Source organism: Macrobrachium nipponense, chromosome 17 (genome assembly GCF_015104395.2).
Source record: "Macrobrachium nipponense isolate FS-2020 chromosome 17, ASM1510439v2, whole genome shotgun sequence".
Lineage (NCBI taxonomy): Eukaryota > Metazoa > Arthropoda > Malacostraca > Decapoda > Palaemonidae > Macrobrachium > Macrobrachium nipponense.
Window position 1 is genome coordinate 70,240,037 of NC_087210.1, and position 26,474 is coordinate 70,266,510.

Sequence of the window (26,474 nt, forward strand, 5' to 3'; positions counted from 1 at the left end):
TTGCTCCATGTCGGATGATGTAGCAGTCGCTGGTACCGATGCGTTCCTTAGAACTATCATCAACTGGAACGTTACGCTTACGAGTGTCGGCGTCACGTTCATTTCTTGAACTACGTATCATCAACTGGAACGTCACGCTTACGAGCGTCAGCGTCACGTTCATTTCTTGAACTATCATCAACTGGAACGTCGCACTTGCGTGTGTACGTCATGTTTGTGTGCTTTGCGAGCGTCACGCTTGTCCGCACGCTTCTTGCTGCTGACGCTCAGTGAAGTCTCCATATGTCCCGGAGCGTCATGCTGACGCTTTGGTTCTTGCAGCCTTCCCATCAGTGCTGACAGCTGCCACTGCATTCCTTGCAGCATATCCTTGGTAGAGGACGAAGATGTCGCGTCCGATTCGTCCGCACGATCTCTAACCTGTGGAGCAAAATCAGCTAAGGATTCCTGTGGACGCTTTGCAGGAAAGTCGTTTGGCAAATCCTCCCAAGCAGAAGGCGGATGAGGAGCATGCAGCAATGGAGCTGCTAAGCTGTAATCTAAGCTATCAAGCTTGGGAGCGTGAGCAGCAGGAGAGGCGGGAGTCCTTACTACCTTGCTCTGTTTAGCTGGGGAAGCTTCCAATGATGAAAACCTCTCCGGAGAACTCCAGTGACTGCAGCCCGGTCGTTGCTCATCAGACGCGACCGCATCACCTCGAGGTAACTTCCTCTTGAGAGGACGAGAAGACGTGGAGCTCCGCCAACCTCGACGAGGGGAGACGTCGTCGGATGACGAACCAAAAACACTTGACACACCTTTTCTATGGCTGTCTGAAGCAACCTGGGAGGTGTCAACAGGTTTGCTTGAGGGCACGCCCGACCGGATACCAGAGCCTCTCGCCTCCCTTCGACTTTTGACTTTATGTCTCCCATGGGTCCGGGAGCTTGTAAGAGGTCTAGGTCTAGGAGCGCGACAGGACCGATCGGACGCACCCTCCACTACACTGACACTAACACTTGTTTTGTCACTGACACTGATTTTTGTACCCGCACTCAAAGCACTTACAATCGTCCAGGTACGATTGCATTTTCTCAAGTACAGCTGGAATACCCGCCATACCAGAGTCTTTCGCCCCCGACTCGATGACAGGTTTGGGAGCTGCTACCTCTACTAAGTGATATTCAGAAGGAACAGGAGAAGGAACTATGGGGTTGTCTACTACTTCCTGACTAATAGATGAACAGGAAAGGGAACTCTTAGTTCTTCTAACCCTATCTCTTTCAAGTTTACGGACATACCTGTCCAACTCCTTCCATTCTTTATCATTCAAAATCATGCACTCCTCACATCTATCCTCAATCGTGCAAATACGACCCCTACAATTCACACACAGTGTGTGGGGATCAAGAGAAGCTTTTGGAAGTCTAACTCTGCAACCCCCCTTACTGCAGACTCGATAAACAACTCCAGAGTCCGACATCGTTAATTGAGTAATCCAAAACAAAATCCTAATTCAATCCAAGCCAATAACAGCGAAAGCCAAAACAATACTTCACCAAAAGATGAAATACTCTAGCAAGCAGCGAAAATCCTATTGAGGAGCCAACAACGGTAATGTTGCCGGCTCGGGCGACAGAGAAAATCTGAGGTTTCCAGGTAACTATCTAGAGGGCGTACAGGTAACGATCACCTTCCCAACTGTCTGCGATTGCCGCGAGTTTTGAAAATCTGTCGTGACGTCATGACGTCAGAGAATATAGCTATGTATATAACTGCCAGGTCAATTACATATTTAAAATCAATACTTTATGACATACAATTAGAATCAATTTTGCAGGAATAATTTTCAAATCCATTCAATGGACCATAAATGACTATTGGTAAACTCGTAAGGCAACACTAGTACCTCAGTACAAGATAGAGGGAGATCAGTGTGACTTGAGATTTCATGGGAAAATATACTGCAACTCCCCATTCCAGGCTGTCTTTTATATTTTTGCTTGTAAATAAACCCAGGGATTACTGTTGGTTTCAGTTCTTATATTTTATAATAACATGTCAGCTATAATTGTAAATGTGCAAACTGAAACACAAAGAAATATTAGTAACATGTATAACTTACTAAGAGTGCCTTGGAAAAGATGGCTCGCACAAGGTTAGACATATTGAGTTCCAACTTCCCATGGATTTTTTAGAATTTTTTTCTTATACCATGTGCATTTGCATATCTTCCTCTTTCCAATTACTTTTTTTTTTTTTTTAACTAGCCAATCTTAAAGTTTGCCCAGCCTGTAAGGATTAATCTAGAAGGGCTTTTGAAGTGCACCTACCATCTCAGAAAAATTACATTTTAATTTGTATTTTTCATTACTAACAAACCTGCAGTCTTAACATTAGGATAAATCTTCTGTTGCCAGCTGGAATCCGGTTGAAAACAATAAGAATTGTTTAGGTAAGGAATTGGTGGCATCTGGCATCTGTCACAGAGATGGGGTTAGGAGAGGCCATGACCAGAGTTTTGTTAGCTATGAAAAATACAAATTAATTTAAAATTTGTTATTTGTTCAAATGCGGAATAAACCTGGGTCTTAACATTACGATGGACTCACTCTTAGTTAGAGGTAAGAGAATCCTAAACTGATTGAAGGTTTGGCACACCTGGTCACACTTCCTGGATAAGAGAATTCAAAGGAAGGAGACCTAAGCCTCTGAACTGTTAGATATACTATGTGTATTTACCATTCAGAATATGCACTGGGCTAAAATACAATGCAGAGATTCATTGCATGGGAGGAAGTTAAAGAGCTGTATCTGTTCAGATAATAACTAGGGTAGCCAGCTATACCAGTTTGTCATCATTCCTCTCTCCCCTTGCTAGGGATAGGGAGGGTTTGCTAAAGAATGGTATATTCATGTAAAATATAAAATGCGCTTAACAATACAGCTACCTCCCTCACCTGTATCCAGCCAGTTCCAGTATATGATGGATCCATCTTACTGCCCATAGGTAGAGAAGAAAGGGAAAAAGGGAGAAAGAGACCAACAACCTCAATTATTCTCACTTTCATACCATCACCTTAGGCAAGAGACAAACTGTCCTGCTAGGGGCAAGGGATGAGTTACACACCTTGTTGAGCAGCCACCAGCAGATCCAATGAAAAAGTGTCTAAGTATGTGGGCAATGTCCCTCAGGTAGCAGGAAAAGAAAGTGGAGCCAAGAACCAGAACTCAAAATCCTAAGAAGAGATAAGTTCTTATTGAATGCCAAGGGGGAGTTTAGTCTTCTAATGTTGTGTGCTCTTGCATGCACAGTATTGGCAGTAGAAGCTGATGAGGAGGAGTAGGCATGCTCAATCACTTTACGTAGCCAAAACGAAATGGTAGTCTTGGACACTTCTTTCTTGACCTGGCATGTGCTAACAAAATGTAATTCAACTGGATCGTTGTCAACAAGTCCCCAAAGGAAGGGATGGAAAAGGAGGCAAATCTGTCATCATAAACTGAGGGATTTTGAGTCCTAGCAATAAATTCCAGGACAAATTCGAAGGCTACAGACCCCCGACCCTTGGTATATTTTACATCAAAAACCAAGCCATGGAGTTTGCCCACTCTCTTTGATGAAGCCTACGCTACAAGGAAAACTGTCTTGAGTGAGATTACTTAGCACCATATTCAATTCCCAGGTAGGTTTGAGTTCTCTCGAAGAATAAGAATGCTCAAAACTTTTGAGCAGCACTGATATTTCCCCAGATGAAGTTAGGTTCGTGTCCTTCAGACAAAGAACCAATCCCAAGCCAGCCCTGTAGACCTTAATAGCAGAAACAGAAAGTTGTTTTTTTGTTCTAAGAAAGACCTAACAAAGATCAGGAAATCAGCTATCAGATAGATTTTGGGCCATTAGTATAATTTGCCTGTGTGCCTTAGGAAATGTTAACATTTACTGACTCAAAATTTCATAGGCTCTAATTGAGAATGATGGTGGATAAATAATTATGAAAATCTCAGCCTAAAAAGCTTCAAGTGGGTCACTTGCCTAAATCTTTACTGCATTTTGCACAGTTGTATGTAGTAATGAAGAGGGAATAATCTAAGACTGACAAATCAATTGCTCTGTATAACATCAGGGTTGTTATGTTGGCTCCCAAAATGGTGAGTGTTAATTTTATAAACTTTTACTTCTGGCTGTTATGTAAGCAATGTGTGCTTTTCAGTTCATACACCAAAAAATTTTAACACTTAGGCTTACTGGTACCAGATTGTTTCTCCTTTTGAGTGTCATAATTCCTTTTCCATCTCATATCTTTATAAAACTTACCTGCATTTGTTTTTCTGCTGAAAATTAAAAGCCTGCTGACAAGCCTCGGGTATTTACTACTGTGGCCACCTTATTTTAATAAGCTGGAAATGTACAGTTTTATTTTTTAGGCAGTGTACACTATTGTAAAATCATCCATACATCAACTTTTTATAAATTTTACTTTGTAATTTATCAGTAATATGTACTGTTAACTGAAATGAGGAACACTATGCCACTCAGAATAATCCCTTGTGGGATGTGAAAATCTCTTGTTTAACTTCACTTCCTATATCCACACTACAGTCATGACCATGCATTTTTTCTCCTAAAATTACCATTGGTCGTGCGCAACACCCTAATGATTTTATTTAGAAACTCCTTCACAGAAGACTGAATTGCTAACAATATTTTTTTAAAATTCAACTTTACATTTTCATGCTATTAAGAGAATAAGTGATAATGAAATAAAGAGCAAAAGCATAAGAGAGTGAGTGAGAGAAAGAGAAAGATGGGTAATAAATAACTGTACCTACATGTACACAAAGTACAGTAGTGTATACTGTATTTTCATTCAAAACAAAATAAAATTACATAATATAAAAAAAGAAGTGAAAGGTATATTACATGAAAAACTAAAGATAAAAATAATTACATACAGGCTACCGAGAGTATGACCACCAGCTCATCAATCATTCCTATGAGGCCAACTCGACAGGTAGCATATATATCTTTTAGTATAATATTTAATCCAAATACTAGTCCAAAACTAGCAAAATTTCATTGTAAAAAACAAAGCTAAAGAACTACAGGTACTCCTCATTTAACGACAGGGTTCCGTTCCAGCAACCATGTTGTTAAACGTGTTATTCTTCTTATTTCAACTAATAGCATTAATTTTCAGTCATATGTATATTATACACAGAACTAGTTTCTTACATAACCTACTACTTGGCAAAGTTCTGAAAACTTTTATAATTTTATTACACATATATATTTTAACTTCATCATTTTAAAACTTCATAGTGTATAATTTTCTTTAAAAGTGATCATTTTATAACTTCAGAGAGTATAATTTTCTTTAAAAGTGTACTTTAATGCATTTAGCCTACATTCTGGAGTTAGCTTACTAGTAAGTCAATACAGCACTAAACTTTTCTCAGAATCTGCACATTATTTAGAAGTGACTTTCATATTCTAAATTTGGTATTTCATAATCATCGCTATTAGTTTCCTCATCATTTATTTTGATTGTAGGGGGTATTGAGATGAAAAAATAATGAATGAATTTCGGCGATCACAGAGCATTTGAATGTCGCCGTCAAAACGTAAACAAAGCACAATGCCGTCTATTGAGGAAAGTGAACACTAAACTGTTCCCTAATCTAGTATCGTCTGATCTCATGGGTGACATGTCGAATACATATGTAAATACACAGTTCTATAAAAGAAATTATCAAACAGTATCACATATGTCTTTCAAGCATACTGAGTAAGGAATTCGTGCGTGCCAAATGTCTCATTGTTTTGATTAAAAGGACTGACTTGGTAGAGACTTCTCAAGTGGAATATTTGAATAAATATATGTATTTTCAAGTTAATATAAAAAACATAGTTGACTTCACACATTTTCTTTTCATTGCTAAGAATTCACACATTTTCTTTTCATTACTAAGAATTCACACATTTTATTTTCATTATTAAGGATTATTTTCCTAAAAACAAAGGAGATATGGCATAATTTTTGCTGTTTTGAAGTTGAAAACAACATGTGGCGCCACCCGTTTGGTGGTGCAACAAACTAATGGTGGCTGAATCAAGCTGAACCACGGGAGTTCCCAGACCATAGAATGCCTGCTTAAAGAGGTTTATTTGTATATCTTTTCTTTGCAAAGTATATTAAAAGCCTTATTTATTGTTTTAGCCATAGATTTCAAGGTTTTCAAAACCTAGACTAAGCTAGGTTATCCGCACTGAATAGCCATTCTCTTGGCCACCATTGGCAATGTCTTTATTTTCCTTTTATGGTTTTTTTTTCTCTCTTCATGTTGCCATTGTAACTCCGGAGTTGTCATAAAACGAGTACGTTGTTAAATGAGGAGTATACCTGTTTACAAGTTTTATATAATTTTCACACTTTTTTGCTAACAAAATTTAAGACATTTTTAAAGCTCTTCAACCACATTTTTAAAGCTCTTCAACCAAAGATATGCTATTCAGCATAGCAAAAAACCCTTCTTTAGAAAAAATAGCACACTGAAAACTTTTATATAGAGAAAAACAGCATACTTAATTTACTGGATAATTTGGGAAAAACACTTCTAAGGAAACATTTTTGCAAAGTTATTACATAACTAATGGCAAACACATGAAAAATACAAATCATAAATACCTGGTTGAATACTATATTTAAATATTCTTACAGACCTGTTTAATTTATATCTATCAAAAAACATGTTGCTTTGAAATTTTTTCATAAAGGGAAACAAAAGAGACTACTGTGTATGATTGTTTTTCTTTTAACAAGATAAAATTCTATGTAAAAACGCATCAAACAACAGTTAAGATACAAACTTCTTGACTACATTATAACAATAAAACAGTTACACCTCAATTCAACAATGTCAGAACTGTATCCTTAGTTATCAAGATGTGTTGAAAACACTAAAATCAGAAAAATCTTTGTGAACTGACCTGGATGAGGCTGGGCAGCCACCGTTGGCAAGGTAGTCTGCAGCTGGTTCATTGATGGGGCAGGTGGTTTTTTAATGCCGCCTATACTCAAGTTGTCCAAGTTGATGTCTACACCACTATTTGCCCATGTGCTTTTAACCTATTTGTAAATAAATCTATAAGAAAAAACTGAAAACCAAAGTGGAAAAGCTATCTCTTACCTCATTTTATGTATTAGCAATATCTCAAGCTTCAGTTCAATCCACACAAAATACATTATTGCTGTTAGATTTAATTCTATTTTGAACCCTGGGCAACATTATTTTCTGAGCCAGATGCAGTAATTACACATCCCCTACAATTATCAATCTACAAAGTGAACAGTATTGATTTTTGGGCAATATATCATTGTTTTGTCAAGAACTGGCAGGAACCTTGTGCAATCTGACCTCTTAAACATATTTGACAGGGTTTGGCATGCAGCTAAATTAGCCAAATTATCCTTCAATTCCCTTCATATAAATAGTCTGCACTTCATATGAATACATTTAGTCATTCTAATAATGAAGTAACTACTTACTTGCTGATTTGCAGGTATTCCAAGTGAAGGGTTGTTTGGCAGAGACATGGGATTCGGTTGCATCATCATACCTGCAATATAACACAAAGATAGTATACAGTATATTACAATCAAGGTATATTAGTTTCTTAGAGATAATGGTTACTTTAAAACAAATAGTTTCTGTAAAAGCAATAGATGTTGCTTTACAGAGAAATAATCCTGCTTACTAAGCCAATTTTGAAACAACCACAGTCAAAGCAATTTACATGACTAACAAAAATGTGCACTTAGAAAAGTTACAAGTCTCCCAATAAGTTTGAATTGCCATGAAAATAATTATCAACAGCCATAAGTCAGTGGCTAACAAAATTTCTAAAATTATGAAAAGCCTCAAAGCACTGCACAATTGGTTACTGATTTTTTAAAATAAAAACTTAACTAATTACATGAATTCACTTGTAATAGGATCCAAGAATAAAAAAAATTTCACTTTGTAAAAAAAGAATGTAAAACTGTATTTTTTCAATTCAACATGGCTAAGCAAAGGAAAGCTTTCATATAAACACCAAGCTTATTTTTCAAAGCATTTTCTCAAGAATCTTCAATTATGAAATTACTGAGTGAGTATACTACTGATAAGAAATTCTGTTTTGAATATAAAACTCATAAATGAAGTGGTATGTTCTCTAGGTACTATAATCTGACCTCTTGAGTATCATGTGCCTAAGATGTGTATGCATTACTGTATAACTGTTAACCCCCTTTCTTCAAAATGTTATACATATGTGTATACAATAAAACTGTTAAGAACTATTACCTAAAATGGAAACTCCTTATTACAGTAACAGCAAATACACAAAAACTACTTTAAACAAGTATACTGTAATGCATTTTTTCATGTCCAACTTTAATAAATACCAACAAATTGACTTGTAATTTTTAAAATCTTCGTAGAATTACTAAAGCAGTTGAACAGATGCATACGATCAAAATTATTACTTAAAATTCTAACCAGACAAGTGAGGCATATACAATCTAACCATATCACCAAGTCATACAATTATAGATTCACAGTACGTAAAGTGTGAAAAATCAATAATTCCTTGAAAATTAGTAATAGCTTAACAAATAAAATAATTCTTAAAAATTTGCGCAAGTTTTCTTCTCATTTGTACAATTACTGATCACATACGTACATGTAATTATAACTAATACCAAAAAATTAGAGTTTCCAAGAAATTTTCAAGTATTCCTGGGAGTTAATAGAATATTTGGCCAGCTATTCCATATACAGTAGGGAGATACTTCAAGTATGTTCCTAGCATGGCACAAAGTAGACAGTGAAATACTAAAGCATCATCAAAACCACCTTTTAGTTGCAGTATACAGCAGTTTGTACCTTTTACTTTTCTTTATTTCCTTCAGGTTGTCCTCTTATCATTTCTAATTCAAAGATGAGTTCTTTAGGCCATCCTTAAAAGTCTGAAAACTTAAACGTTCCATAGACTACACGAGTGACTTTACAATGGCAGCTGGATAGAAACCCACCCTCTCCCACAAAACAAATTTAATAAATTAATGTAACACCAATAAACAAATATAATTTAGTACCAGTAAATACTGGAATGCCTTCCAGTACAAAGCAGATGGAAAAAACTGACTTCTTCCAATGATGTACATGTGAGTTTGGGGCATGAAGCATGTGGAAAGCTTCGAGAATCAACGTCTACATTATTTTATTGCAGGATAAAGAATGCATCACATTTGTATGGCCATGAGCCCTACAGTATTAATATGAAGAGGAAAAATAAATCATGTTTACCAGTAATATCAAAAGCTTAATAAAGCTAAAGCACGTCATCAAACTTAAGAGACTGAGAAGGATCTGGTATAAAAAGAAGCATGGCACGGTTAAAATTGTAGAGTAAAATGGGTAGAGACGAATGGGGGGGGGGGGGGGGAAGCCAAGACCAAAGGCACAGAAATTAACATTTTTGTTCTAGCTACAGCATGATATGCACAGTATACTGTAGGTGGTGACACCCCATCACCCCCAAAAAAAGTTGTTTCTTTTTACTGTACGTACTATAAAACAACTTTCACCTGTAATAAATTATCAATGGCAAGAAAACAAGATATCAAAGTATTACAACTTTTATTTTGTGCTTCCATATTCGAAGTATTCACTATATAATCATTTTCACAGTATACAAAATATAAACTAGTACTATATACATACAGAAAGTTTGATGAAGATATACAAGGGTGTAAAACTACTAGTTTTACAAAGATGATTCTGCTTTACTTGATCCAACTTTAAATCAAAATTAACCCCAAAAATCTAATTTAATGAGGTGGACAAACGAACAAATGTAAGTACGTGCTGAACCTTAAAAAGTAATTTATGCAACGTGAAAATTTTGTTTGACCCTAAACAGTTTTATATTAAAAAAAAAAATTTTATGTGGCCTTTCACATCACAAATGATTTATATATAGAGGGCAAACTGAAAATTTTCAAGTTCTTTAAAGCTCTAATCTAACAATGACAAATACTTCAATGCATAGGATGGCTGACAAATTAAGTCATTCAGGATCATTTTCAATCCAACAGCAGCTTCAATAGCACGAAAAACAATAAAAAAAGGATACAAAAATAGTATACCCACTGCTCAACTACAGTAAATACCCAGCCAATGCAGGACTTGTGTGTGCTATCACCGAATTATGTGTCTGTGAAACCCGTTAATGACTTTTTTGGTGGTTCTCTATGTGGGCACATGTGACAGTACTGCAGAAAGGTAAGATAAGTACCATGAAGCCTCAATGCTCTCAAATACCACTACTATAACATACAATATAGTCGAACATTTTTTATTAAACAAACATGTCTGAAATAACCCGTCTTGTTCCAACATTAGCTATACTTTCCAGAAAAAAAACTTAACAAATTTGCTCTACTCCAATGTCAAGAACATTACCATAGATAGATGGCTCATACTTATTACTTAAAATTTTCAACCTGAATTGGCATAACACTATGCAAATTAATATGTAATTTATTTGTTCAGCAATGCAAACTAAACTGTCTTACCATTTTATTCTTCCTAATTCCAAGTTGGAAAGAGACTGGGTAATTACACTTGCTGCGTTAAAAATTCTAATAGTTCATTATTTATAAAAGATAAAAGGAATGACACTGTTTTGTGAGACAATACAATAAATATAATTTTTATATATTACATAATGAGCAGATGTGAATTACTCAGCAACTCATATACTCACAACTTATTTTTCTGCCTATGGGATGAATAAAATTATTTGCAGATGTTATTCACTCCTCTGGGATCCAGTAGCCAGATAATATCTAGTAAACTCTTGAACATTTTACACACTTTAAGGTACTCACAAACACCACTACACATTGTTAACTGTTGTTTATACCAGTGTTTTATAGGTGCATCATAAAACTGTTTGATGTAGTCTTCTTCAAACAACCCTCAATGATCTGAGGTAAATTACTAATGAATACCAATCTGCTCTTTGAAACACTTATCTAATTTTAATGCCAACTTCATCCCTAAAAGCTGGCATTTCTTATCTTCCTCTTTCTCTAAAGTAATTCCTAACCACTGACGTAACTCAACCACTTCCCCTGGAACTAATGCCAATAGCATAGAATCTGGAACCACTTCTAAACCTGAAGACAAAGCTTCCAGGCAAGCAGCACGCACATCAGCATCTTCATGAGTGCGAAGAGGCCATGTTACCTCCAAAAGACATCCAGCCATCTTGAGACTGAGTTCACACTGACCCGTAACACTTACAATAAGGCCAAGGGTTTTTAGGAGGTCACACAAAAGAAAACGATCACAGCCTAGCAAATCAAGATGTGGCTGTACAAATGACAATCCATGCACGAGGGGATAGAAAAAAGAGCCTGCAACTTCTTTCATTTCATTTTTGTTGTTTAAAACTTCCTTCTTTTTGCTTTTACTAGGAGTAAAGTCAGAAGACCTGCCAGAACCAAATCCAGAAAGTTCAACAGCTGAGTGGCCTAAGGCATGAAGTATGTCCAATCTCTGACGTATATTATAATTTCTTTCATAAAATTCTCTACCTAAATAAAGAGCACACTGCATTGGATGAGATGAAGTTAGAGCTGCCAAAGTGTTTAGTCTATTGTCCTCAAAGCCTTCAATATCATATTTGTTTTCTAAATGTAATACAACTTTAGCCATTTCAACAGCCAAGTCTGAATCTTGCTTCTTGATTTCCTGACGAATAACTTGCTCAGAAACCCTTAATGCAGCTTCTACTTTATCTGCTTCTCCCTCTATCAGGTAATCTAGAATCTCCTGAGGATAAGATGGCTCTTTCACTTTGATTTGTTTTCTATCATCTGACATGTCATAAGGCTGGAATTCATCATCATCACTGTCAAGATCATCAGAATCATTATCTTGTTCAGGAAGTGTGTTTGCAGAAATATTTATAAATTCATCATTCTTAACATGACTCCCTGAATTCCCATCCAAAGGAACTGAATCTTTATTCTGAACAGATTTTATTTCTTTAGAACCAGTGTCAACTTTTAAAATACCTATATTAACCAATTCACTTTCAAAATCTCCAATCCATTCATTGCTGAAATTTACTTCAGTATTATCCTTACACGTAGGTTTATTGTTTTCCGATAGGTTCACTAATTTCTTCAACTCCAAGGTAAGTTCACATTCTTCATAATCAAACTTTAAAACAGGACCACCAGCATTAAATACTTTTGTCAATTCCTCTGCTGTGATCATGCCTATGAGCTTTGACTGGTGATTGGGGACATCCAAGTGATTTCCAACTCCATGCAACAGCAACTGAATGGCTTCATCTCTACAGTTTTCTACATCTGCTTTTGTAAAGAGACCCATACATGTTAAAAGGCCTCTAGTGATGTGAACATGGTGTTCAAACGAATTGTGTGCCATGATACTCTTATCACTCCAAGTATCTAACAACTGTTGAAAGACAATTCTAAGAACCTCATGGCTACTTTGTGCTCTTCCTAAGTATCTTATTATAGTAGGAACTGATGAAGCAAAAGGTAAATGCCTAGTGATGAGGAGTTTCTGTGTAAAAAGATACTTCAATTTAGAATTCTTTATACCACAGTCACCCAAAAGCATATAAAAGGTCATATCATCAACTTCCATCTTCAATAATGTTGTGATTACTCTCTCACATGCAACATCAGGAACATGAGTAAACATTTTGTGGACAACTCTTTGAATTATCATATCACCCATTCCCCATATTTTTAACCATGGTACCATTGTTGTTAAAACCATTTCTGTGTCACTGACAAGACACAGTCGTCCAAACAGCTTTGCAATGGGTTCAGCATTTCCAGGTACTTCATTACGAAGGCCACTAGCTATAAAGTATATCGCCTGTAAAAGGTGGTAAGAAGTTATTTTGCAAAACATTTGTGGCATTAGAAAGTCAGGACAATCTCTCTCAAGTTTGTTGGCTATTCTGTCAGGCAAAGAAACATACAGTCGTACTGTTTCATCGAATAAAGTTTTTTCTCCCTTCTTATCCACAGTTTGTGAACAATACCTCAATAAAAAACTAATCAAACAGGTGGATGTAAGCAATTTTTCTAAAAGCTGAACAATGAGTTTCATTTTATTCACCTCTGCTTTACATGCAACACTTATCAAGCAATTAATATTTTCTTCCAGATATCCATTTTCAAGGAAATCAAAAACAAACTTTTTACACAGAAAATCTTTCCTTAATACACCATCACTTATGAAATTTTTGACAAGTACCTCAAGTACTTGTCCATACGTATACTGGAAAAACACTGCAGCACCCTCATTTGCACTGTCTACTCCAGCATATTTCTGTGGAGTGAATTCCCCAGGAAGCCAAAAAAGCATGCTTTCCAGTGTTGATCTAACCAACTTAATATTAGGGGGACCTTTGGTGAGCTCCATTTCCAATATCTTGAGGAGCCTCTTCTGTTCAGCTAAAAGCGATGCTACATCTGAGCCCTGTGGCTTCTGATTCACTTCTGTTTTACTTTCCTTTTCATCATCTCTATCGTTTTTGTGTATTCTTCTTTCAGGCTCATCAACATCTCCCCTTGCAGCTGAAAATTGAACAACACTATTTTTTCCACTTAAATTCACACTATATTCTACACAAACTAAAAAAAAATTCATCTAAATTTAAACACTTGCTTATTTCACTCACAACTACTAGAATTTTTATCACACAAAAATAGGTACAGCATTCATCTCTCTATCCCACATGAATTGCTTTTGTCATCATGTCTACACCTAAAACAACAGCGTTACTTTATGAAGGACAACATGACTTACAAAAATCATAAAACCACTTTCATCTGCCCATTCTCCCCTACAGTTCAGGGTCACTGAACACCCATAGTGGAAATAAAATAAGTTTCAGCCTACAGTTATGAGTAAAATAATGTAAAAAAAAAAACAATTTACCCTTGTTCAAGAAATGGTCTTAAAAATGTACCTCTTACCTTGAAAACTATAAAAAAAATGCAGACCATGCACATATAATTCCTCTTAAATTGCAATGTACTTGACCACATACATAGTCATTAGTAAGTCATGCCATCAAATTTCATCAAAATACCACATGCATTATGTCCAAAAACTTGGAAAATAAATCTATAATACCTAACAAGCTCACTATTGAAGACAAGATTTCCTTAAAAAAAAGTCTTCAGGCTAGTTTCATAAAGTATATTTGTAGAATTTCTCTGCAATGTCACATTATTAGGTAAATTTCCAAGATCAAATGAATTTTCCTGTCCCTTGTGTTTCAATTCAGTGCATCAATCTGTATATAAGGCAAGAAACACTGCATGGGTGGTACTTGGTACAATTTTGGTAGTTGGGCAGCAAACTTATGTGGCCTTGACTATATGGTTATGGGCATAATAGGTTTACTTTTTTAATATACTACTAGAATATTTGTCAGCACATAATATTTAAAGGAAACTAGCAGTACATTACCAAACATTAACTACAGCAAAAATCAAAACAAAAGCACCTACAGTATAGCAGAAAAATTACCAAATATACAATACAAAGCAAGCTAGAGGTACCACTGAACAAAATGCTCTCTGCTATTGATCCCACCAGTCACATGGAAATGCATCCATGCCTCCCGTTTCATATGATGGGGTCATGCTTTAATGCTTCTTTAACATTGTGTTTATCAATTCTTTCCTCTCTGTGTCAGTTATGTTTCTTTCCTATACATTTTCCAGCTCATTACTAATAGTGTGCTGAGGTATAGCAAAGTATGATGGATCAGCCTGTACTGATGAACATCAATGGTACTTTGTTTACAATAATTCATTTTACAGTACTGGTGATGATGATAATACTGGTAACAACAATTACTGTAGTAATAATAATAATAATAACAATAATAATAATAATATTACTGCTGTTTAGTCATTATTATTATGGAGTTGAGCTACATAGTAATGACCATCTGGGGTAAAAAAAATAGCCTACAGTAACAAGTGTCAGGATAACATTAGCCTACAGAAAGCCTAACCTTCACTTCACATGTGAGACCCGGGGTTAATTCTGGAGCCATTCTTTTCGAGAAAAATTAATGTCTCAAAGGATCCCCCTTCAACAATAGCAACCTCCACTGGATCCTTAAAACCCTGAGAAACTACTTACATTTGGCAGGAATACCTACTGTAAGTCTTTAATGTGGGCTTCCTAAAATACATCAGTTTACTAATTACAGGCTGACCATCAATGATAGAGTTCAAAACAGTATGAGTAAAATGCAAAAGAGCCTAGACAGTAACACCACAAGCATCTGCAATTTCTGAGTGACCAATTAAAATTTATAAAATAAATTAATTAAATAAAATCACTGTCTTATTGTTAGACTCTAATAGAGCTTGCCCAAAAGCATAATTATATAAGTTGGATAGCTTCTTGCAAATAAACCTTATAAAAATAAAGGCCAATGGCATAATGATAATCCTTTTAATGTACAGGCACTGACCTAGGAATACTGTAAGCTTTGCCCATAGGACTGCAAGAGTAGGAGGCTCAGGTTAAAAAGAACAATTACAGAAAGTGGCATTAGTAACAGTTTCCTACATGTGCTTAGCTTTTGCACCACTTTGTCCCAAAACCAGTTTTCTGCAAACTAGCTACAATAACCAAGTTACAAATCTGATCAAGTATCATTATCATCAAAACCTCACATTTAGACAAGACTGCAAGGTCTAGGTCACTTGACAACCACTGATGTCCATATACAAGCAATGGGTTTGTGTACAACAAATATGCACTTATACAGCATATGACAAAACAATAAAGAAAAGGGAGCCACAAATTATATTACTGTATGTAATATAAATATTTTATGTACTACAAATTTTCCTATTCAGTATTATGTTTTTGTCAATATATATCTGTACTGGGAGGATACCTTAGAATTGGAAACAGGTTAACAAAATACAATCATCTGCCGCTGACCTAAGCCTACCCGCGGTGTACCACACGGCAGAAAATGCCTTCCAAACAGCAAAATCCCTCTCAGAAATAATGGGAAAAAACTCAGAAAAAATCGAGGAGACAAATGATAAATTATCAAGAATCTGGGACGTGATCAAAGGACTACAGGAATCCCTAGACAGTCTTAAAACGGTGGAAACAAATAATCTCACACGGATCTGGGGTGCGATCAAAGGAGTGCAAGAATCGATAGACAATCGCACAGATAGCCACCAAACTCCTATGAATGCGGCATCCAGTTTTTCCTACAGGATGAACGGCCTAAAGGTGAAGAGGGCACGAAAGTGCCCCCTTCACCTGTAGGCCGTTCTGAGGGGACAGTTGGTCCCCAAACCTCCCCTACCTCCCCAGTGCCCCCGGTGGAAGATAGACCTCTGGTGATGATTACCAGCCCTTGTGATCCTCCCCACCCTATCTCTCCCCGCCAACCCCCCATCATAGATGCAGATGAGTGTGATCTTGAGGGGTCTGGCGGCTGGCAGATACAAAAAAGCAGAAAGAAGAGAAGAACCTCTCGTTTGGCCGCTGGACCGGAGACCAACATTCGTGTTTCACCTCGCCCGACACCTGAGAAGAGATGTCATGTAGCAATTCCCAATCTGCGCTCATCGGTGACGCTAGACGCCATAGTGGAGAGAGTCAAGTTTCTCACTGGCTCTGACCCACTTATCTCTCACGAACTCCCATGCAGAAGTAAACAAAGTGGCTTGTAGGATTACCTGCCTATTTCAACACCTCGACGTTCTTAAAGGCGAGAATTTCGGTCCTAATATATTAGTTTCAAGATATAACCTAATCCGGGACCAACCACCCCCAGGGGAACTTACTGTCACTCCAACCAGGGTCATTTCCACCGCAAGTGCCAGCCAACCGCCCACGGCGAGTGACTGCCCACTCCCTCTGGCTAACCCCCCATCCACCCAAATGATCAGCGCATTCATCTCCCATCTTCGTGAGTAGCCATGGATACATTAAACATAATCTCTTGGAATATTTTTGGCCTCAAACGGAACATTCCTCTCCTAAACATGTTCTGCAAAAATTTCAACGGCATCATTGCATTGCAAGAAACGCTCTTCTGGCCACATGACATTGCCATCTGCGATTCAATTCATGAAGACTTCAGAACCTTCTCGACTTCATCGATGCAAGCTACAGATCAAATCATAGCCGGTCGCCCGAAAGGGGGACTTTCTTTCCTATGGCACAAATCGTTAGACAATATGATAAAGGTGATGACCTACAGGAGTGACAGATTGCTTGGGCTTCAAGTGACAGTAGGGAACTCTAAAATCCTAATAATTAATGTTTATATGCCATGGGAAAATAACAATAATTTTGATCATTACTGCATGATCCTAGGGTTACACAGTATTATTCAAGATTCTCCTGCTGATCATATTTGTATAATAGGGGACCTTCATTCTCACCCCACAAAACAATTTTATAATGAACTTACTCGCTTCTGTCAAAATCATGCTCTCCAAATTAGCGATGTAATGCTCCTCCCTCCCTCCTCCTACTCATATGTACATAATAGAGCGGACGCAATTACAACCTCCTGGCTGGAACACTGCATCACATCTCCACAACTTCATGATTCTATTATGACCCGCAATATTCGCTACAATCTTGCAACGGGCTACGATCACATCCCATTACAGGTGTCATTCAGTACCCCATCCCTCCCTACTGTGAACCCACTAACTGACCGCCCACCAGCGGTTAACTGGGAGTTTAAAAACCAACACAAAACTAGATACTTTAGGGCGAACACGGAAACCAGGTTGCGGTCAATAATTCAACTGGCTGGTGCCTTACTTTGTACCAACACAAAATGTAGAAATGACCACCACAAGAGGGATCTGAATTAATTCTATTCGAACATAATCTCCGCTATGCTTGCTTCGGGCACGACTGCCTATAGATTTCGTCAAGGTAATTCTCGTAATATACCTGGTTGGAATGACTTGGTTAAGGATCTGTATACATACTCACGAGATATGTTTTTACTGTGGAGGCAAAATGGCAGCCCAAGGGAAGGACACACTGCATTACTAATGAGGCAGGCGAGAGCGCAATTCAAACTTGCTCTTAAGCACTGCAGGTTAAATGAAAAACAACTAAGAGCCGATGCAATGTCTAGAAACTTAAAATCTGGTGATTACCCTCGTCTTTGGAAAGATATCCAGTCCTTAAATCCCAAAACTAAAAAGCTATCACAGAGAGTAGGGGAAGCAGTTGGAGACGAGGCTATCGCAAGGATGTGGGGTGATCACTTCAATAATATCCTGAATTGCATAAATGATCAGGATTCCCGAAGGGAGGTAGATAACCTCCTTAATGACAACATTTAATTTCATTTTGCAGACCGTATTACGCCAGGTAACATCAGCGATGCCATAAACAGCATACCTAATAATAAATCGCCCGGCTGTGATGGTCTTCCCGCAGAGGCTTTCAAATTCTGCCATCTGATAATTTACATTTTGCTAGCTGCCTTATTCAATGCATGCATAATTCACCAGTTTCTTCCAGACTCCCTACTCTTAGTTCACTTGATACCATTAATCAAAAACAAGCTAAAGGATGCAGCTGACCCTGGCAATCACAACGATCGCATCGAAGATACTTGAGTCGGTTCTTCTCGTGAGACTTCTCCCCTTTCTACACACCACTGACAACCAGTTCGGGTTTAAAGCAAACCACTCAACCGACACCTGCATCTACATACTGAAAGAATTGCTGAACTACTACCTATCATCAGCATCTCCTGTTTTCCTATGTTTTGTAGATGTGAGAAAAGCATTTGACAGAGTAAACTACCTGAAGCTCTTCCTGAAGCTGCATAAAAGGGGCACACCCCTGTATCTAATTGGCATTTTACATTGCTGGTTCTCCACACAGCAATTCTGTGTCAAATGGGGCAACGTATTATCGTACACCTTCGGCTCCCTAAACGGGCTTCGGCAAGGGGGCATTCTCTCTCCATACCTGTTTAATATGTACACAGATGCCTTGAATGTCAAACTGAACTCACTCCCAATCAGATGCACTTTCAATGAAACAACTATAAACAACCTCTGTTACGCCGATGATATGGTTCTGATTTCCCCATCAGTGCATGGCCTCCAACAACTCAACGACACTTGCCGCCAATATGCAGAGGAATTTGATATAATCTACAACGAAACCAAGACCCAGTGCATGTCACTGCTCCCGAGATCGCTTAAGCATATTGCAGAACCACAAATTTTCCTCGGAAACCATCGGCTGGAATTTGTGCGCGAATTTCCGTATTTGGGTCACATTATCACCGACGACCTAAAAGATACGGCAGACATTGAACAGAGGCGTCGTAAACTATGTGCAACTGGCAACATGACTGCAAGGAGGTTTGCCTTCTGTCACCGAGACATGAAACTGCTGCTCTTCCGCTCGTACTGCTACAGTATCTATGGGTGTTCCCTCTGGACGAACTATACCCGAGAGACCATGAGACGTATCACTGTTGTGCACAATGACATTCTGAGACGCCTCACAAACACTCCACGCTACCACTCCGCCACACAGATGTTCTTAGAAAAGCACCTGGACAATTTAAAAATCATTGTAAGGCGAACAATGTCCAGTCTGGTAACCCGAGTGAGAAACAGCAGCAACTCGCTCATACAAAGCATCCTAAGGAGTGAAGCAAGAAGATCTAAATTGTGGGAAAGATGAGAAAATGAGGCCTTTGTCCCCTAAAGGACTTAATCTCTGTATTAGCAAGATGTCATCTGCAGATTTTGTCATTATTATATTTATTGCTGATATTTTATTTTTTCATTATTACTGTGATTACTATCAAGTTAGTTTTTTTTTTTTTTTTCAATTTATGTATTTAGCCCTCTGGACCTGACTACTGTAACCATTTAAGGTCTCTAGTTGAAATTTAAATTATATAATCTGCGCACTAACTGTTATAACTCTCAATGCATTTTTTTTCTCACCAATATTATTACTGTTATTACCAGTATTATGATTACTATCTTTTATGCTACCTCAGCTATTTTGTGGATAAGTGCCGATTACTCATTTTTCCTATCATGTTGACTCATATATCTAGATTGTGTATGTCACTGTGTATTTTGTATATTCATTGTATATGGCCCCGAGCCGAAATAAAGGATATTATTATTATTATTATTATTATTATTATTATTATTATTATTATAACCTCAAAACGATTAACTTGGGGAGAAATAATTGAACATCCTGCAGCAAAACAAACTCTTCTCATGTATCATTTTCTCCCACTGTTAATTTTGAGAAGGTCACCCAATAAATATACGTAAATTCCATAACTTTGTGTATATTTGATTTTAAAGCTATTCTAACAAGCACAAAGACAAAGTTCTGGCAGTTTACACACACCCCAAGAAGAGCCTTTATTAGGCTCAAAGGTCTGGATGAACTAACACTTTATAATGATAATATCATGTGTTATAGCTGGTTACACATTTAGGTGGCCATGGCTGAGATACAGTTTCTACTGAATGCTCTTGTTTTTGTTAATATGGCAATTTGTCAAAAATTGCATTTTTCCTAACTATACAAACCTGAGGTCCTTTTACAATAGGAAGGTAACTAGCGGCAGCTGGAACAGTTGTAAGCTTCGAACAAGGGAGTTCGGTAGTTAACTGCTTGTCCGACAGTGCGCGCGCAGCGCGACTGGGAGGTGAAGAATCACTTTTGCTTAAGGCCCAGGAAAAACGCAGAGTGAGGGGTGGCATGAGATGTGACTATATGTAAAGGAAATCAGGTTTGTATAGTTAGGAAAAATGCAATTTTCGACAAATTGCCATTTGTTCCGGTACATATACAAACCATAGGTCCTTTTACAATAGGAAGACTCACTTCTTGGTGGGAGGAATCTGAGTCTTAAGAACAGACTGGTGTTCGCCCAACCTTGGATTCCCTCCCTGGTCGTAAGAGCAGAGGGAGGGATCCTAGCCTCTGCCCAATTGATCGGGGTATGTACCGCAGGATCAATGGTCAGACCTCTGGACCCAATTAATTAGAGGGAGGCAAGCGTACCTCTTAAAACTAGCAAGCAAGAACTTGTTCCTATTGCAAGAGGCAATATGAAGTCATGGGTTGTCTCTTGTTGGCTTCCACTTCCCCCCTTGTTGGGGGAAGTGGTGGATAATTGCTCCGGTCGAGTAGCTTACCTGCATCGCCTCCTGATCCAGCATAGTGACGACCGCGTCCCTCTGCCCACAGGTAGAGGGAGAGAAAAAGATGGGGAAGAGAAGGCCAGTCACATTCTCACTCACCTATCCCTTCATGCAGTCACACAAGGATGCGATGCTGTTCTGTCCGCTCGGGTGCTGGGTAAGCTACACAACGTGTTGAGCAGCCACCACGGGTCCTAAGGAACAAGTGTCCAAGGACCTGTGGGCTATATCCTGAAGGTAGAAGGAGGTGCATGTGGTCTGGTTGGACCAGACCCCTGCCTTCAGGACCTGAGCCACGGAGAAGTTCTTGCGGAACACAAAGGAAGGACCAATATCTCTGACTTCTTGGGCTCTCGGACGAAGGGTACCGATGTCATCGCTACCATCAGCTTCGTACGCCCTCCTGATCACTTCACGCAGCCAGAAAGAGTGTTCCTGTATACTTCTTTCTTGGTCATCCTGGTGCTAACGAAGAGGCGTCAACACTCAGACCTGAGGTGTCGAGTTCTCTTCAGATAGCGCCGTCGCGCCCTCACAGGACAAAGCAGCATCTCCTTCGCATTGAAGGCGGTGAAGTCCATTAGGGAGGGGATTGTGAAGGACTCGAACCGATCGGCAGGGACCGAAGGTTTCAGAGTCTTCGCTACGAAGTTCGGTACAAAATCGAGCGTCACAGATCCCCATCCCCTGGATGCTTGACTTTGCAGGAAAAACCATGCAGTTCCCTCAAGAGGAAAAGAAGGGAATAGTCGCTATGACCTATCCCTCTTCTCGACATAATCTTCAGTGATGTCCAGTACCCATACTGGTCTATCAGCCTGCAGCGAAGTGTCTCGCATTCTCGTATCCCATTGCAGCGAAGTCTCGTATCCCGCTGCAGTGAAGTCTCTCCATCTCTGTAGTGGATAGGACACCGACACTCCATGGTGGGTGTCAATGGTATGGGTACTGGGACAAGCTAGTAGGACAAAGTAATGATTGATCTGAAACAACCGAACTATCTCCACAGCGTAGCTCGTGACTGACTTGGGAGCTTTGACAGCTGCCAACTGACTGCTTGTGTGAGGCAAGTTGTCCAAGCATCCAAGCAAGTCACGGGACCTTCACCTTTAAGGGGTATGCCGAGAGACCATACAAATTGTCTATTTGTTTGCCACCGATGCCGGACGGCGAGGTGATGATTCTCTCAAGGCATGTGCCCAACAGGCGAAAGTCAATTGCCTTCTAGAGACCGAGGTCCCTGATGGCAAGAGAGAAATCTCATAGTAGTTGAATCTCAGCTAAGGAGAAACAACACTATGTGCTGTTGAAGACGAAGGTGGAAGGTGAATGCAACCTACGTCTTCACAGCCGAATCGAGAGAAGTAATTCTCAAGATTCTGAACCTGTGTTTACAAAGGACTGAAAACGCTAAACCGCTATTTCATTGCTGTTTAGTGTGAGAAGTCGTAGTTGCAATGAAAGCGGGGCGCTTTTCAGTAATGAAAACACAGGGATGTACTGCCTGAAGAACTACTTTTCATGGGCTGATCATCATCATCTTTCAGGTTATCCAGGGAGGACAATATAGTACTTGGAAGTAGAGCTGGCAGGGCGGGGAACAGGCGATGTCTTCCGTTATACATCTGTAATTCGGGGTGAACAATGAACAATTGCACACCTATGAATACGAGATACAGTGGTACCTCGAGATACGAGCGTCCTGTGATACGAGTGCTTTGAGACCCGAGGTGGAATTCGGTCCAAATTTTGCTTTGAGACCCGAGCTGTGTCCCAAGATCCGAGTTGGTTCAGGGACGCCACCGCTAGTTGGCGTTCGCGGGCAGCATCAGCTGGGAGCATCCCACGAGCTCACTCGCACACGTGACCGACAGATTTAAGTTGTTTGTGAGCTATACTTGTGTTTTCGCTGTTTTTTCACGAATTAGTGAACTTTTTTACCTACCATCATGGGGCCAAAGAAAGTATGTGCAAAGGAGAGTGGCGAGAAGAAGAAGAGAATGCTGCCAATAGAGGTAAAGCGAGAAATAATAGAAAAACATGAGCGTGGTGTACGAGTGATGGAACTGGCCCGGGTGTATGAGCGTAGCACATCGACCATTTGTACCATCCTAAAGCAAAAGGATGCCATCAAAAGTGCAAAAACAGCTAAAGGAACTACAATTCTGTCGCAATTAAGGACAAATGTCCATGAAGAAATGGAGAAGCTGCTTTTGATATGGTTGAAAAAGAAGGAACTAGCGGGAGATACAGTGACGGAGAGTATAATTTGCAAAAAGGCTCGCGTTATTTACGCAGATTTGAAGAAGGAAGAGGCATTAACTTCAGAAGGGGGAGCAGAAGACACGTTTAAGGCAAATCGTGGGTGGTTCGATAATTTTAAGAAGAGAAGTGGCATTCATTCAGTGGTGAGGCATGGCGAAGCTGCGAGTGCCGATGTAAAGGGAGCTGAAAGGTACATCGTCGAGTTCGCTGAGCTTATTGAGGAGGAAGGCTACATCCCGCAACAAGTCTTTAACTGCGATGAAACGGGATTATTTTGGAAAAAAATGCCACGGACGACATACATCACCGAAGAGGAGACGAAGATGCCAGGCCATAAACCCATGAAGGACCGTCTGACCCTTGCATTGTGTGCAAATGCTAGTGGTGACTGTAAAGTAAAGCCACTGCTAGTCTACCATTCTGAAAATCCTCGAGCGTTCAAGTCACACAAAATTCTGAAAGAAAAACTGCACGTAATGTGGCGCGCGAATGCAAGGGTATGGGTTACGCGGCAGTTTTTTACAGATTACCTGGGTAAACCTCGTCTTCGGTCCTTCAGTGAAGGAATATCTTCAAAAGAATAACCTCCCACTGAAAGCCTTATTAATTTTGGATAATGCTCCGGCCCACCCACCTGGTCTTCAAGATGACATTCTCGAGGAGTTCCAGTTTGTGAAAGTCCTCTACCTCCCACCCAACACGACTTCCATCCTGCAACCAATGGATCAGCAGGTCATTGCAAATTTAAAAAGCTTTTCACAAGCACTTGTTCCGCCGATGCTTTGAGGTGACAGAGAACACCAAGCTTACCCTTCGAGAGTTTTTGGAAAGAGCATACAATATCGTCGTATGTTTACGTATCAGTTGACTCGGCATGGCCAAGAGGTAACGAGACGAACCTTGAACTCGGCATGGAAAAAGCTATGGCCTGACTGCTGTTTCAGAAGGGAGGACTTAACGAAGGGTTCGAAACCCCAAGGCCAACGGCTGGAGGAAGATTGTTGTCCCTCGGGAAAGTCGATGGGTCTGGAGGTAGATGAGGGCGACGTCAACGAACTCATCGAGGAACATGAGGAGGAACTCTCAATTGAGGAGTTGAAGGAGCTACAGGTGATGCAACATACGAAGGCCCTGCAAGAGATTAGTAGCAGTAGCGAGGGGGAGGAAGAGCCGGAGGAAGTGATTCCTACAAGTCAAATATGACAATTTGTCGAAAATTGCATTTTTCCTAACTATACAAACCTGAGGTCCTTTAACAATAGGAAGGTAACTAGCGGCAGCTGGGACGGTCGTAAGCTTCGAACAAGGGGAGAACCGGTAGTTAACTGCTTGTCCGATCTTGCCGCGCGCGCGCGCCCGAGAGTAAGAATCACTTTTGCTTTAGGCCCATGCAAAAGTTGTATAGTGAAGGGGCTGTCATGAGGTGGGACTTTTTATATGTAAAGGACCTCAGGTTTGCTATAGTTAGGAAAAATGCAATTTTCTGGCCGACAAATTGTCATTTGTTCCGATACTGTAATAAAACCCAAACCTCGGTCCTTTAACAATAGGAAGACTCACTTCTTGGTGGGAGGAATCTAGTCTTTTTTGGTGAAACAGACCTGGTGTTCGTCCAACCCTGGAGTGCCTCCCTGGTCGTAAGAGCAAGGGAGGGATCCAAACCTCTGTCCGATTGATCGGGGTGTGTGCACAGCAGGATCAATGGTCAGACCTCGGGCAAGTACTAAGAGAGAGGCAAGCGTATCTCTTCGTACCAGCAAGCAAGAAACTTGTTCCTGTTTGCAAGAGACAATCATTAAATGACAATTTGTCCAAAATTGCATTTTTCCTAACTATACAAACCTGAGGTCCTTTTACAATAGGAAGGTACTAGCGGCAGCGGTGGATAGGTCGTAAGCTTTCGAACAAGGGGTTCGGTAGTTAACTGCTTGTCCGACAGGCGCGCGCGCGCGACTGGTAGGTAAACAAATCACTTTTGCTTTTGGCCCAACGCAAAAACTGCAAGAGTGAGGGGTGGCATGAGGTGGGGCTATGTGTAAAAGGACCTCAGGTTTGTATAGTTAGGAAAAATGCAATTTTGGACAAATTGTCATGTTGTTCCGACACGGCATACAAAACCCTTCGGTCCTTTTACAATAGGAAGACTCACTTCTGGTGGGAGGAATCTGAGTCTTTTGTGAACAGACTGGTGTTCGCCCAACCTTGGAATGCCTCCCTGGTCGTAAGAGCGAGGGAGGGATCCAAGCCTCTGTCCGAGTTGATCGTGTGTGCACCGCAGGATCAATGGTCAGACCTCTGGACCAAGTACTAAGAGAGAGGCAAGCGTATCTCTTCGTACCAGCAAACAAGAACAAGTTCCTATTTGCAAGAGGCAACATAAAGTTATGGTTTTGTCTCTTGTTGGCATCCACTTCCCCCCCCTTGTAGGAGGAAGTGGTGGATATTCGCTCCCATCCCTAGTGAAAGGGATAGGATGGGGCTCTGTCGAGTAGCTCACCGGCATCTCGTCTTATCCAGCAAGGTGATGACCGTATCCTCTACCACAGGTAGAGGTGGGAGAAAAAGATAGGAAGAGAAGCAGGTCACTCTCTCATTCACTTATCTATTCTTACAGTCACACCAGGACTCGATGCTGTTCAGCCTGCTAGGGTCTGGGTTAGCTAGACAACGTGTTGAGCAGCCACCACGGGTCCTAAGGAAAACGATCCAAGGACCTGTGGGCAATATCAAAGGTAGAAGGAGGTGCCGGTGGTCTGGTTGTACCAGACCCCTGCCTTCAGTACCTGCGCCATGGAGAAGTTCTTGTGTAACTCGAGGGAGTGTACTTCTAGGTCATCTTGGTGCTGACAAAGAGTCTTCAACACTCATCCTGGGATGTCGAGTTTCTTC

At 39.7% G+C, this 26,474-nt stretch overlaps 1 protein-coding gene across 3 annotated transcripts in view; it reads right to left on the reverse strand.

Moving 5' to 3' along the window:
• Window positions 1-9,649: 9,649 nt before the first annotated feature.
• Window positions 9,650-26,474, reverse strand: part of LOC135196307 (telomere length regulation protein TEL2 homolog) — a 109,530-nt gene continuing 92,705 nt past the window's right edge. For all 3 annotated transcript variants that reach the window (XM_064223017.1, XM_064223014.1, XM_064223015.1), the window contains exon 10: window positions 9,650-13,661. In XM_064223017.1, coding sequence (XP_064079087.1) covers window positions 11,032-13,661 — 2,630 coding nt within the window. In that variant the 3' untranslated portion in view covers window positions 9,650-11,031. The remainder of the gene's footprint in view (window positions 13,662-26,474) is intronic.